At 35.5% G+C, this 14,597-nt stretch overlaps 1 protein-coding gene across 1 annotated transcript in view; it reads right to left on the bottom strand.

Annotated features, from left to right (window-relative positions):
* The window catches only part of CTNNA1 (catenin alpha 1), a 153,479-nt gene that overhangs the window by 33,215 nt on the left and 105,667 nt on the right, over positions 1-14,597 (bottom strand). Inside the window, exons 8-10 of the mRNA XM_027856545.1 lie at positions 12,768-12,848; positions 10,830-10,982; positions 2,094-2,186 (exon numbers count right to left, since the gene is read on the bottom strand). Coding sequence (XP_027712346.1) covers positions 2,094-2,186; positions 10,830-10,982; positions 12,768-12,848 — 327 coding nt within the window. The remainder of the gene's footprint in view (positions 1-2,093; positions 2,187-10,829; positions 10,983-12,767; positions 12,849-14,597) is intronic.

Raw genomic sequence — 14,597 nt, 5'->3', positions numbered from 1 at the left:
CCACAGGATGTCTAATCTGGAAGTGGGTCTCAGTGCCACTCGGGAAAAGCCAATTTCATCCCTCAGGGAGGGGAGCATCAGCAGGGCCTGGTGCTCCTCTTGGGAAGGATGAGATGCTGGTGAATTCCCTTGGGGCTCAGAGCTCTGAAAGAAGCTGCCCCAAAACATTTTCATAGTGATTGATCTTTCTTATGCACAGACTTTCACTGCTCTACTTGAATCCTTCAATAGTTTTCCTATTGTACAATAAGCTTCTAGGTCTGTTAGCCTGTCCTTGAATGCCACCCCAGCTTGGGGCTGCCCTATTTTTCTGGCCTTTCCATATTCTGGACTATTGTGTGCATTTGGACCTATTTTGCTTTTTCTCATCTTATTCCTTCTTCCTAGAATGAATGCCCTGCTCTCCCACACACAAGCACTGCTCTGCTATGGCAAGTTCTGGCTGAAATGCCATTTTCTTCATAAAGCCTCTCTCGATAAATGCCCCTGCACGACTACATTTTACATAGCATTTCCCTTGCTCTTCTCTTATGCATGTATCTTATGTTATCTAGTTATTGATGTTTACATAAACTACCAGAGTGAAAACTCCATGTAGGACAAGGGACTATCCCTCCTTCAATCCATGGATTTCTGGAAGTGCCATAGGGAAGGGGCTGTGCATACAATGGGCTGCTAATAAAATGCCTTTTCATTTTAGTTAAGATGATTGGTTAACAACCAAGATGGGTCTTACCCAATTTGAGTTCCTTGTCTTAATTACCTAAAACTATGTACAACTCAACATACAAATTAGCCACAGAGACTCACAAATTCTATTTCAAAGACAGTTAATAAAACACTTCCTTTCAGTGACTGTGACCTCAAAGCATGAAAACTCCCTTTCATTTCTTCTTCCCTTTCTCAGGCAGCTCTGCCATTTGGCAGCAGGTATAGAAGGAGTTACATACAATTTCTTCTCAAATAGCAGGAAACACAAGCTATGTATTTTATAATTTTAAGGTCAAGTTCAATGGCAATGCAGCCATTTCATAGAAACTTTCTTCCAAGTTGTAATTTCTTGTGGAAGTATCCCAATATTTGTAGGGTTCAAAATTTTCTATCAATATCAACTGACTTCACCAGACCTGTGAAAATGAGGGAACAGTAATACTGGATGACATGCTATGGCTAAAGCATTGGGAGAATATGCATTCCAAATTGAATTCAGTTCTGAATCGTGAAATCTTTGCTCATGATTTCCCCTTTCTCCCTGCTAACCTAAAAATGTTGCTTTCTTCCCATCCATACATAAAAATAATCAACTGTGGGGTGAGAAAGGGACAAACATACATATGCCAAAATCTGTCACAGACTATGATAAAAGAGAATAGAACACAAAATCTATGTACACTGTTTATTTTATCTGGGAGTCCTAACTTCTGTATCAACATTACTCAGTCTAATTGTCTGAGAAGCCATCACAAATTGAGGCTGGCACTACCTTGAATTCACTAGCACTAGTCTGATATTGATATTTATATCATAAGGCTGTTTAAAAACGCAAATGAAACTAAGTTATAACATGGGAGAAGCCATGCAGGCTCTCTAATTTGGTCTCTTTCTCAGTGACCCAGAAAAAGTTACTCCTGTTGGCTCCAAGGCTGTACAGACTGTAAGATGTCAGAAATCATTCTTTCTGAACTTGCAGCTTCATTTTTGCTTATGGTTTCAAATATTCAAAGCTTTCACAGTTATCAATGATATTTAACTGATGGTCCTCCTTAAAAGCCCTGCCATTCATTGAGGGCTGTAAATGTGGTAATATTGTCACTCACATTCATATAATTTTCTAGCAAATGGGACACAAAGTACAGCTTCAACACTTACAAAGACAGAATGCTTTCTGTTCAGAAGAGATAAAAATCTAAGCTAAGCCCAGTGTGAACCATGCTAGTTCACTCAAATTGAAAAATCCATCAAAGCCAGTGACCACTCCTCTATGCCAATTCTTTTCACAAAACAAATGTAAAATCAACCAACTCTATTTACAGCAGGACTGGGAAATAATCTCTTGAAATGACATGCCTAAATTATTGTAATTGGTACTTTACCTGAGGACAGAGGGCTTCCAATTGGCTTGCTGACATTCGAACCAGCTTCACACCTTCTTCATTGTTTGAAATAGAACAGGCTAAGTTAGCCACCTAAATGAGGAAAGGGGGGAAAAAAAAGAAATACTTATTTTATTGCTTTGAGAAAAAAACAACAATATTTTCCAAGCCCACATTATTGCTTACCAAGAAAATCTGAATAGTCTAGACCTCAGGAAATATCCTACCAACATGGTTTAACCTTCATTAGCTGCGAACATGACAACACATAGGTACACAAATTCCTTCTGACTAGTGCAAAGAAAATTAGGTTTAACATTGATTATTAGTTGTTATTCCTACATACAGTTTTTAAACTATTTTCCTATTTGAAGACCAACTGAAAATGATCAGAGCTCAAAGTATGTCTCAATATCATTTAACTTTAGCCAGTTTTTTTTCAAAAAACATTTTTAATAATTTTGCTGATCTTCTAGGTGAAAGGGGAGCGAAATAAAAATAAAACCATCTTTTTCCTCCATGAGACATCACATGGCCTGTACCTATAAGACTAGAAGACAGGATATCTACAGAGTGTAGTAATTATTTAACATACTTGGTTGCTTGAGGTTTTAATGCCCAATTTATTAAAATGTTTAAAACCACTGATACTTAACTGGTAGCTCTATTTAAAGGCAGTTAGCTACTATCTGATCTGTTTTCATGTGAAGTTATCATTTAACAAAATCTTGAAAGCATATCATAACAGGGAAAAATAGATCTTTGCCCAGTTCAGTGTGCACAACTCTAAGACAAAATACAATGTGGAAATTTAACTTGAAAGACATTTCCATTTCCCCTTCAAATACTCTCAGGGTGGACAATGTCAGATGATCTTATACTTGTACAGTTGTGGAACCTCATGGAATCTTATAGTTGTGGAATCCAAGCAAAAGTTCCCTAATAGATGTCACTTAAAATTCTACAAGGATCAGACCTAGAAGGAACATTAGACAATATCTAGACTACACTACTCATTTTCCAAAAGAGAAGTCTGGTGACTTGTTAAGTGAGTGGGGCTGAACCAGTTGAAACTACAGTGGGGGCATGTTTAAGAAAATACAGTACAATGTGAATGTTAATTTCTTGGTTTCTAAGTGAACATGTGGCAGAATTCACTTCTATTTGAAGTGAACCACTGGTATAATGGATAGAGAGTGCTGGGTTCCTGCCTTAGCCACTAGCTCTGTGGACCTTGCAAGTCACTTATGATTGGAAATAAAAAATCCAGAATTTAGTGTTTGTTCTATGACTGACTGACAGTCTGACCTCCCCCCCAACCCTGCCTTGTACCTTCTTTTCTCCTTTTTCAAAATAGTAGCAAATGCTTTGAATTATTGGGGGGGAGGAGGCACGAGGCAATGGGGTGAAGTGACTTGCCCAGGGTCACACAGCTAGTAAGTGTCAAGTGTCTGAGCTCAGATTTGAACTCAGGTATTCCTGAATGAAGGCCAGTGCTCTATCCACTGTACCATCTAGCTGCCCCCAGCTTTGAATTAAGAGACATTACAGGTAATGTTTTATTTACCTTTTTTTCTCCCCTAATCTCAATTTTGTTTTTGAGCATTTACCAAGGACCAGATCCTTAGCAGTATTTTTATTATTCTTTCAATCCTTTGAATATGATTGGGCTTTATTCTCATTTTTACAGAAAAAGGAGGTCAAGCACTGAAAAGTACAGGTGCTTTTCTGCATGTACTGGTTAGGTCACATTCTTTTTGGTGATCATATATTGCATTGAGAAGATACTGTAATCTTCCCAAGCTTGAAACAATAAGCATACCACCAACCACAAACAAATCAACATCTCCATCAAACGCCTTTTCCCTTTGGCTCTGTGCTCAATCACCATCCATTACAATTGGCAAAAGCATTTGGCAACAATTCACCTCTCTGTTTTGAATACTAGGTAATTTTGCTTTTAAATTTTTTCTTGTTCAAAATATGACAGACTTCAACATCACTATGAAGACAGAGATCAGGAAAGCAATTATTAGTTATGTTCAATTCTCCTATGGTCTAAATAGGTTTCATATTAGCTTTGACAAATTTTGTGAATGGAAAAGGTATAAACGTAAAAAAATGACTTTTGCTCTCTATGACCCAATACACCTGGTGCTTGAAAATGAAAGATAACCAAGCTCAATGTGTTTTACAGAGAAAAGCACTGTAATGCAAGGCTTCAACTTCCCCAAGGACACCTTATTTACTTTAAGAGAAATTCTTTATCCTGCAGCTCAAGAAAATAGAGGCTCAATTTTGCTAACTGCAAAGTTTCCTGCCTAAAGTATCATGTAGATAGAGGCACTGAAAGAATAACTAAGAAATCATGATTGTAGTTTGGAGAAGGTCACTGTTTAATTCATATTTTGACTTTCACAAATTATAAATGCACTGTAATCTGAAGGTTATAATAAGGATGATGCAACCAACAGCTCAGATACACATTTCAAACCAACAGTCATAGTTATTAAACATTAAATAATAAAGATTATGTCAATGTATAGTTGGAGGAACATTTAATTTGGAATATGAGGACCTGGGTTGAAGCCCAGCTCTGCTGCTTGCTACCCTGAGGGATCTTAGGCAAGCCACTTAATTTCTCAAACTATATATGGTGTCCCAAAAGTCTTAGTGCAGTTTAAAGTGTTATAGCTTAAACAGTATAACATGGGGCTGGGTCTAGATGAGACCTAAGATAATTTAATGGCAGATAAAAAATCCAAAAAACACCCAGTTTCACCTGGCTCTTTTTTCTTTTTTTTTTTTTAAATTCACAAAAAAGAGACAAAATGTCTCTTTAGAATAAGGGAGGCATTTTAATAGAGAATGCTCTCAGGGCCAGACTAAATAATAGTCTGGTCTTATATAAACGCCATTTCCCCTATTTTGTTTTCTCATTTTAAAAGGATTTTGCGGAGAGCAAAATGAGAGACAGCAAGTACATTTTAGTTATTGAATTGCTCAATGCCAAAAGTGGCCAAAGAAAATGAGATGACTGAAAAGTACACATGGGTGTATTATTGATAAAGAAGTTAATATTGATGGAAAATTCTTCCATTTTAGTCTACCCTAAGTTGAAGCTCAGCTTGAAAAATTAACTTGATATGAATTAAACAGTAACATGTAAAAGGTGTTATTGTTATGTTGAAGACAATCCATACAATTAGAATATTTTATAAAAAGAGTAAGCAAAAGGCCCAGAAGTGTTTCACTTAAGTATGAGAACTGTTATTGAAAAGGAGTCTTCTGCAAGCATTTAAAATACCTTACCAACAAGCAAAATTGGTCAAAAAAAAAAAAAGTTCCAAAATCTTTGGATCAGTACATTCTTTCATATGGAGTTGGTTCATTTTGCTCATATGAGGTAGTCAAAATTCTGAGTCCTTGGGCAAATATTACAATGACTAAATAAATGATATACAAGCTGAAAAAGAGATCTCACTGGGGCAGCTAGGTGGTGCTAGATGGAGTTCTGGCCTCTGAGTTAGGAGTAATGGAGTTCAAATCCAGCCTCAGACACTTGACACTTACTAGCTGTGTGACCCTGGGCAAGTCACTTACCCCTGACTGCCTCACCAAAAAAGCAAAAAAAGAAAAGGAAAAAAAAAACCCCACCGCAAATAATTCTTTGTTTGATGTGAATTCAAAACAAAACAAAACAAAACTTACTAACAGTAATTCAGGTAGACCATATAGCAAAGCTGCATCTAAGAGGACATGTGTGAACCAAAGAAACAATTTCTAATCTGAGGGTCATAAGTCAGGATGTTAGTTCTGTAACCTACAGGCAAGGTACAGCTTCTAAAATCTGATCTTATCATGCTATCATAGCCACAAGTATTGTTAAAGCAACTTCTGTTGTTGTTCAGTTGTGTCTGACTCTTTATGACCCCATTTGGGGTTTTCTTGGCAAAAACACCAGAGAGGTTTGCTATTTCCTTCTCCAGTTCGTTTGACATAGGAAGAAACTGAGGCAAGCAAACAGGGTTAAGTGACTCACCCAGGGTCACACAACTAGTAAGGTTCTGGGGCCAGGTTTGAATTCAAGAAGATAAGTCTTCCTGACTCCAGACCTGGCACTCTATCCACTGAGCCACCTAGCTGCCCAAAGCAACTTTATATGGTACTGAAAAATAAAGTACATTTTATAGTACCCCCCCCCCAAAAAGAAACAAGGTAAGTGCCTTCAACTGAGGAAATGGTTGAAAAACTATGATATACAAATGTACTGGAATATTATTATGGAAAATAGAAGATATTGAATATGAGAAATTCAGAACATTTTGTCCAAGACTTGTATGAAATGATTTTGAGTGAAGAATCACATAATGAATAACTATGACAATATAAATGAATGCAACACTAAAAGTCAACAGGATTCAAATAAAATGCAATGAGCAATATTGATTCCAAGATGGCTGATGTTGAAAGCTACTTCCTTTCTCTCAGTTGACGTGGTGGACTACAAGTGGTAGATGTTATATACTGTGTTAAGTAATTGTCATTGGATAGCTTTGTTTAACTATTGATATTCATATATATATATATATATATATATATATATATATATATATATATATATGGAAGACACTATGGGGGCAGGATTGGAAAGTGATTACTATAGAAATTATTTAAATTTAGATCTAAATTTCAAAATGGTATGTAAATAAATACATCATAAAGGAACATGATTTCCCTATTTCATTTGTTCTATGAAAAAAAGTGGTAGTTTTTTTTTAATTAAAGATATGCATAAGACTTCCAAAAACTAAGTTGGTAAGAGCCAACACATCTGCTCAGATTTTATTTTGGTAATGCATCAAAACGTTTATGAAAGAATAGCAAGCTCTTTGCTCAGCTCTCATTTCAAAAAAGTTGGTGGCACAGATAACAATAACAAAGCTCTACGGCTTCAAGAACTTTTTTTCATGCTGGACACACATTTTGAATCCTTTGGGTGGACAGCAGCATGGTACAACAGAAACTCTTGAGGGACTTGGCATCAGAGGACCTGAGTGTTTAGCTTCATTTTTGTTCTCAACAGTACGTTTTTCCAGTAGCCAATGAATTACACCATTGCACATAAGAATAAAACGTTTTAGGATTACTCTGATTTTAAGAATCTTACTTAATGAAGACTTGAAGGTAAGGGAGATTCTTCTCAATGAGTCAAACACACAGCAAAGTAAAATGTCAGGTTTACAAGATTATCTTCTCAGCCCCTATATGTCTACTTCAAAGACAGCATGCCCAAAATTGGTGTAAAAGCCCAAAGGTGATTTTATTAAACAAAATTTCATTATGGATGTTGTGAATTTGCCACTGATTTTCAAAATGAAAATATGAAAAAAAAATCTACTTGAGGAAAAGAATACAGTCCTCTAGTATGAGGGGATGGCCATAATTCATTGGAAAGAAAGAGAAGATTCGTTTCCATAGGGAAGACACTCCCGTCTATACACACACTCTCTCTCTATTTATATTTTATTTATCTGAAAAAGGTAATTTCCTCGAGTCCTAGTGACTAAGGTATCTTCTCTCCTCTCCCCACCCATTCAGGGAAGGATGAAGGACCAGCCCAGTACTGAACAGATAATGAATTGATTCTGTTTTATTATTTTTTCTTTCATTTCAACTGAATTCCACATCCATTTATTAAAAACCTCGAAAGTACAAGTGGTGGCCAATACAAAGAAAAAAAAATCAAAACTGTTCCTTTTCTCTAGAAGCTAACATTCTATTGGATAGATACAACATATATACAGCAAAGTAAAAACAAGCTAATTTGAAGATACAGAAAACTCAGAAGTACTGAAAACTCCTGGTAGGAGGTAGCAGCTAAGACTTGAAGGAAGCTAGGGATTTCTAAGAGGTTGCTGGAAAAAGGAAGTGATTTGAAATATGGAGTACAACCTGTTTGGAAGGCATGGAGGAAGGAGATGGAATAATGAGTCTGCTAAAGAGTGAGTAAGCTTGAACAAAGAACATGTGAAGGGGACAACTAGGAAGTAAGCCTAGTTAAGTGCAGGTAGGAGGAATCAGATTCTTTCAAGACCAAGCCAAAAGATCTGTATTTTCTTACACAAGCAACAGAGAGTCATTGAAATTTTTTTAATAAGATGGAAGTGGATGACCAAATGTCATAAAGAAAATATTATATAAGCCAGTTTTGTTGGAGTAGAGAATGCATAAAAGGGAATAAGGTATGAAGAATTTTAAATGCTAAGCATAAGACTTTCTATTTTATCCTAGAAGCCAAAGAGAGTGTCTAGAGATTCCTCAGCAGGAGACTAAGAAGCTCAGGTCATGGTCTAGAAATACCAATTTGTCACCTCTGTGGAGAACGGATCAGAGAGGAAAATGACTGGATATAAGGAGACCAAATAGGAGACTACTATGATAGTAGCACTAAGAGTTGATGAAGACTTAAATTGGCATAGTGGTTATCATAATAAAGAAAAGGAGACTGAAGGAGACTCCACAAGACTTGGAGACGCACAAGCAGCCACAACTAGATGGAAGGCAAAACAGGGCAGAGGACAAGAGGACAAGGGTGCACATCTGAGTAATCAGGGGGATGGTGGTATGCTCAAGAGAAATAAGCTAAGTCTCTATCTCTGTGCAATTTTTATATCCAATTGGGTAGGGCCTTGTGCAACTATTCCATGCCTCTACATTACTGGGAATATCCTGGACAAAATAAAATATGCTACCTTAACTAAAAGTTATCATCCTTGAATTTTGCATGGCATGTAGAGAATTGTCAATTATTTCCTTGAAATCTAGGTTGTAATTGAGGGCCCTCAAATGGAAACCTGCTGTAATAAATATAACACGAACATGAAAAAGGAAGGAGATTCAGGGAAGTAAGTGTAGACAAAGGCAGACCAGCAGCGCAACATTGAAGCATTTCACCTTTACTCAAAATAAACTTCTTACTAATTCAAAGCATCACAGAACTTAACCAGAAGAAAAAGGTATTGCCTAGAGACGTAATATTGAGGCTTGTATAGCATTTTGAAAAGTCATTCCCTTTTCATGCACAAATGCAATTATATACCCAAGTATCTATATTACCACTGATATGATTTAACTGTTTGCAAAATGGTAGGACATAGCCTGTGGTTCTGTCTCACACAGTAAAAGGCGATGTTTAAGGCATACCAAATAGAGTGTGGAGGAGGGGAGAAGTGAGAAAAGGGGCCGAAATGAGCTGTGAGGGGAAACAAGAAACATAAGATAGCAAAACTAGTCATAACCAAAAACATTTGGTGGTGAAATTTAGGATGGAGAAATAAGCACAAACACAGAAAAACATATCCAAGTGACATATATTGATTTGATCAACTATGTTGTAAAGCAAAACAAAACCCACTATTTGAGGGTGACAAGCACAGAAAGCGCTGTTTCTGTTACTCAAATGCAGACCTGCTACTCCCTGAAACTTAATCCAAGCACCAGGCCATTTTGCCTAATGACACATTATGGAACTAAAAGTGCTTTATCTACTGCATTAGGCATTACTATTTCCAGTGTATGAGGAATTAGTGAGCACTATGGCTGTGCAATCAGTCTCTGTGTACTTCTGCTTCATAAAGCCCTGTGTCACATGACCACTGCCACATAAGAGAAGCATTACTGAAGTATTCTTAAGGAGGGACAGTGGACTGTTTTGGCCCTTCTTCAGAGCAATGACTGGGTATATAATGGACCTTTATAAATATTTGTTGTTTAATTGATATTTAGCATTAACTGCTAAAATCATTCATTTGAATAGAGCATTGACTTATGTATTTAGTACACAATGAATTCTGGTCAGCCTGATAATGTTCTTGGAAGTCAGGTTTAAAATTAATAATGTAATTGTTAATGTTTCCCACTAAATATTTTCACACTTTAAATCTAGTTGAACATGTTACTATCTAGTCTAATAATATGATTAGGGATCTAAAAGTACAAGACACATATTCTAGAGCATTTGCTATCCGTGCATATATACATATTGTCCTATGAAATATCAGTTTTTACCTTTTGTGATACATTAATACTACTACAAAAATACAACATGAATAAACAAACTATTTCCTTAAAATACAAAAAATTTCTCTCTCTTGCTCTCTCCCCCTAATCCCCCATTAGGGATCCATCCTTTATTATCATATCTTCATATAAACTGCTATTATTATAGAATTACAGAATATTAGAGCAAAGATCACAGTGTCAACTTATAACTGGAAGAGACCTCAGTGGTCTTCTAATCCTTAGTCTAATTTAATAGACAGAGAAATGGGAGAAAGTATTTGCCCAATAACAAAATTATACTATATGATCTCCAATGCTTGTAGGTAAGAAATACTGAGGTTAAGATACATATTTACTTACTAGCTACTATACTATGTATTTTTGAGAGTGTGTTATTTCTATGCATTCTTCTGCATCACTGCTCAGTTCAGACGGTATGCTTTTAAGACAGAAACCATTTATATTTACACATGTACAAACTTAATAAACACTATTTGACAACATTTGTGATGCATGATGAATATTAAATTACAATTAAAGATACTCTACTGTCTTACACAAAATTACACACCAAGTAACCAACCCCATTTCAAACCCCATCAGTTTTCCTTTCCCCTGGGAAAAAAAAGCATGTTGATGAAATAGCATGTGGGAAAAACATGGCTTACTTACCTCGATTAGTTTGTTAGCATGCTCACGGAAAACTTGAGCATACTCTTTAACTTCTTTCTCATTTCCATTCTTTGCGGCCTCGATCAATACCAAAAGTGGCACGTTAGTTTCCAAGAATGAATCTGAAACATGGTCCATGACAGCTTTCCGGAGCTAAAAATTAAATTTCAAAAATTAAATTTTATTTCTGTCAGAAACTAGACTGACTTTTTCTTAAAGTTTCCATCTAATGGAAACATAAAGTAGGCTTGATTATACTAAAGAAAACTGAGGTTGCTTCTTTAAATAGGGGTTTAAAACACTACTACTAAGGGCAGAATTTCAAAATTAACACAGTGCAATCAACTATAGCAGTAAAAATCCATTTTAGAACAAATATAAATATTGTATTTGAATGATAACATTTGGCAAGCCATTCCAACTTCCCAAGGCCATATCTTTTCCTTTGATGGTGCCAAACTTCTGGGGTAATGTCAAAGAGTATAAGCACAATGTTACACAAGGATGAACGTTCATTAGATTGTGAGCTCCATAAGGGCAGGCTTAATAAATGTTTTTTAGATAGTCCTTAAGAAAGGAAGAAGATAACTAAGGCTTTGTTATTTAACTTTGGTGACAGTTAACAAAAGTGAACAACAAATGAAAATTGGCAATTTTTCCAGTTTACGCAAACAGGACTTCCATACTGAAATGCTACTTTTTATTATATTCTCGGACACAGCTTCATTAGGTGGAAATGGAAAAGATTTAGTGATTGTCTTTTTAAACTTGCTTTCTAGAGTTTTACGCAATAGAATGGCACTCCAACCAGTATGCAAAGTTATTACTATTATCGTTCCACAATGGAGACAATCTGTATTACTTGGCATAAAATCATTAGAAGGTAGTATCTAGTCTAATCTAGTCTATCTAAGATCACCATGAAAAAATTGAATAAGTTAAATTTTATCAAAATGTATCATTCCAAAACAGCATATCATATTTATGTTAATTTTTAACATAAAAGAGCCAACTTTTTGATCAAATGCTAAAGGAAAAGAAGCAACTAATCTCTCTGCCATAAATGAATTTACATTTAAGAGATTCTTCAGGGTCCTCTCACGTGCCATTAAGTTACTTTAAATGAATTTTGTTACCGCATTTGAAGTTGCTTCTTTTTCACATTGCAGCAAATTTTCTGTTAGTCCCAGTGTGACAGAATTAGCCTGGATCCTCATGGGGTTTGATTAGTCACTTAGAAACTCATTAGTGAAAAATGGTTACAAAAGGTTTTTGTGGAGGACTAAAGGGTACTAGAAAATTACTGAATAGTTCTTGGGTGTGTGTGCACGCATGTGTGTGCGTGTGTGTGTGTGTGTGTGTGTGTGGCTCGTTATGTAGACCAAAGTCTAGACATAACTGGGTAAGTTATCAAGAAAGCCAGCTGCTCTTTCCCCTTCAGTGGAGAAGAAATGAACTGACCCATGATCAAAGTGACTTAGATATCCCACAGATATCTGTGGTAACAGCTTGGAAAATCATGATAACAGCTTCGGTCCAATCTCTATCAATTCTGGGATCCAAGCAAGATTTAAACAAAGTATATACAATGAGGTATACTTTTTTTGAAATATTGGATTGGGGTTTTGGGGAAGAGGGGAGGGCAATGATATTTTCTGGACCAGAATGCGAGAAGCAGACCAATCACCCCAGGGATAGGGTAGCAGGTGGCAATACATTTGCACGTATATTTTGCCCCTCTGCAATAACATTTTCTACACCAAATTCAGAGAAATTTATTAACCCACCAGTCTCTGATTGATATCAACAGAAGTCACTTTTTATATTAAAATCCACACTTCCCCACTATAAAATTATAAAATTCAACATTTAAAAAATAAATCATTTAACACTAGGTTGAGCCAACAGAAGAAAATGTAACATCTTTCTCTAACATACCTGTCTTCGTAAATCCCTGGTCTTTTTTGTCATTTTGTCTATTGCAGAATTAAGGGCATCACTTCTTTCTTTACGTCCAGCCTGTAAAAGAAAAAATACCCTATTACATACTTTTGCATTTTACAAAGAATGATGATATTAAAGAGCCAATGGTGACAGAAACACAAAGTTGAAGAAATAATACAGTGTTTTCTAAATTAAAACTGGAAAAATTAGGGGAAAAGTTCACAGCAAACATCTAGATCTGACATTTCCTTAAGCAGAACATCAGCTGATAATCGGATATCATGCAGTTTTGTGAAAATATGAAATGACAAAAGATTTTGCTCAAGACTTTGCTTTAAAGGTCCAATCACACTACCATCATTAATGAACCAACTGTCTTGGTCCTACAAATAAGAAAAAGGTTAGAGCTAATTTTGATGAACTCCAAGATCTTAAGTTTTTCAAGATATGACAGATGGCATTTGGCACTGAAACAATGAATTTAAACATAAGGAGTGCCACGAGTCAGCCAGGCCGTTAACATATAGTATAGTATGCAGTTAGAATATAAAAGCTTTGTAATACCACTTTGATCATGTTTTTAAAGTTCAAGACTAAGCTTAATGTAATTGTACTACAGAGAGAAGAACACATTAGCCATGTTAAATAGAAGGTATGTAAATCATTATTTCTCCAGAGGATAAGCTGATTTGAGCTTTGGCCAGGTATTATTCCAAGCAGAATAAAGACTTGGATTTCAAAATGTAGATGGAAGGAATGGGACAAAAGACATTAATAGCTAATAATTGAGGAAAAAAAATCAATTAAGACATTAAATATATTAGTCAATAAAACAAAGAAGTAAAAATATCATTACCATAAAATACCATTGCCTCCCAGTTTAGAAATTTTGCTTATCTTTTAAAATTAACAAAATTTCACAGAATATTCTAAATATTAATTTATCATTACCAGTACCCAATTTCCAATTTATCAAATTAAAAAAATAAAAGGCAAATTCTGCAATACATATCTACATAGTTCAGCAAAACAATTCTCACATTAGTTATGTCTGAAAACATGTCTCTTTCTGCATCAAAAGTTCATCACTTCTCTGTCATGAAGTAAATATTTTGTTTCATTTTAATTCTTTTGGACTAGTGGTTTGACACTGTGCAGGTCAGAGCTCTAAAGTCTTTCAAACTTGTTTTTCTCTATATGCACATTACATAAAATGTTCTCCTAACTTGGATATCTATCAGTTTATAAAGGTCTTCCAACTTTCCTCTGAAAATTTCTATTTTATAACTTCTCATGGCATAATAATATTACATTATTTTCATATAACACAATTTGTTTAGCCATTCCTCAATTAGATAACCCCTTAATTTCCAATTTGCAGTTACTGGACCTGCTATAAATATTTTTTACATGCAGATCTTCTTTTTTTAGTTTCTTCAGGATAAAGGCCAAGAAGTGATATAGCTAGGTCAAAAGATACATAAGATATACTGAATATGGATTCAAACTGCATCACAGAATGATTGAACCGATTCATAGCTCCACCAAAAATGCACCTACACCTCCTCCAACACTGTCTCTTTTATCCACCTTGCCAGTCTGATTGATAGGTAGAAAGCAGAACCTGAGAGTTGCATTAATTTATTTTTTTATGATCGCTGATAGCTTTATAGCAAATATTTTCCCAAGTACCCATTTCCTTTCTGATTTTTAGATTACATTCAAATAAATACAGTGCATAAAATACCTGGAGGTCAACCTCCCAAAGTATAAAGAACACTTGGCTAGATATAATTACTAAGTGCTGCTTAAAGAAATAAAAAG

The sequence above is a fragment of the Vombatus ursinus genome, unplaced genomic scaffold (assembly GCF_900497805.2).
Source record: "Vombatus ursinus unplaced genomic scaffold, bare-nosed wombat genome assembly UNPS02011572.1, whole genome shotgun sequence".
Classification (NCBI taxonomy): Eukaryota; Metazoa; Chordata; class Mammalia; order Diprotodontia; family Vombatidae; genus Vombatus; species Vombatus ursinus.
Note: the sequence above shows the minus strand (reverse complement) of the source record. Positions and strands in the feature narration are given on the sequence as shown.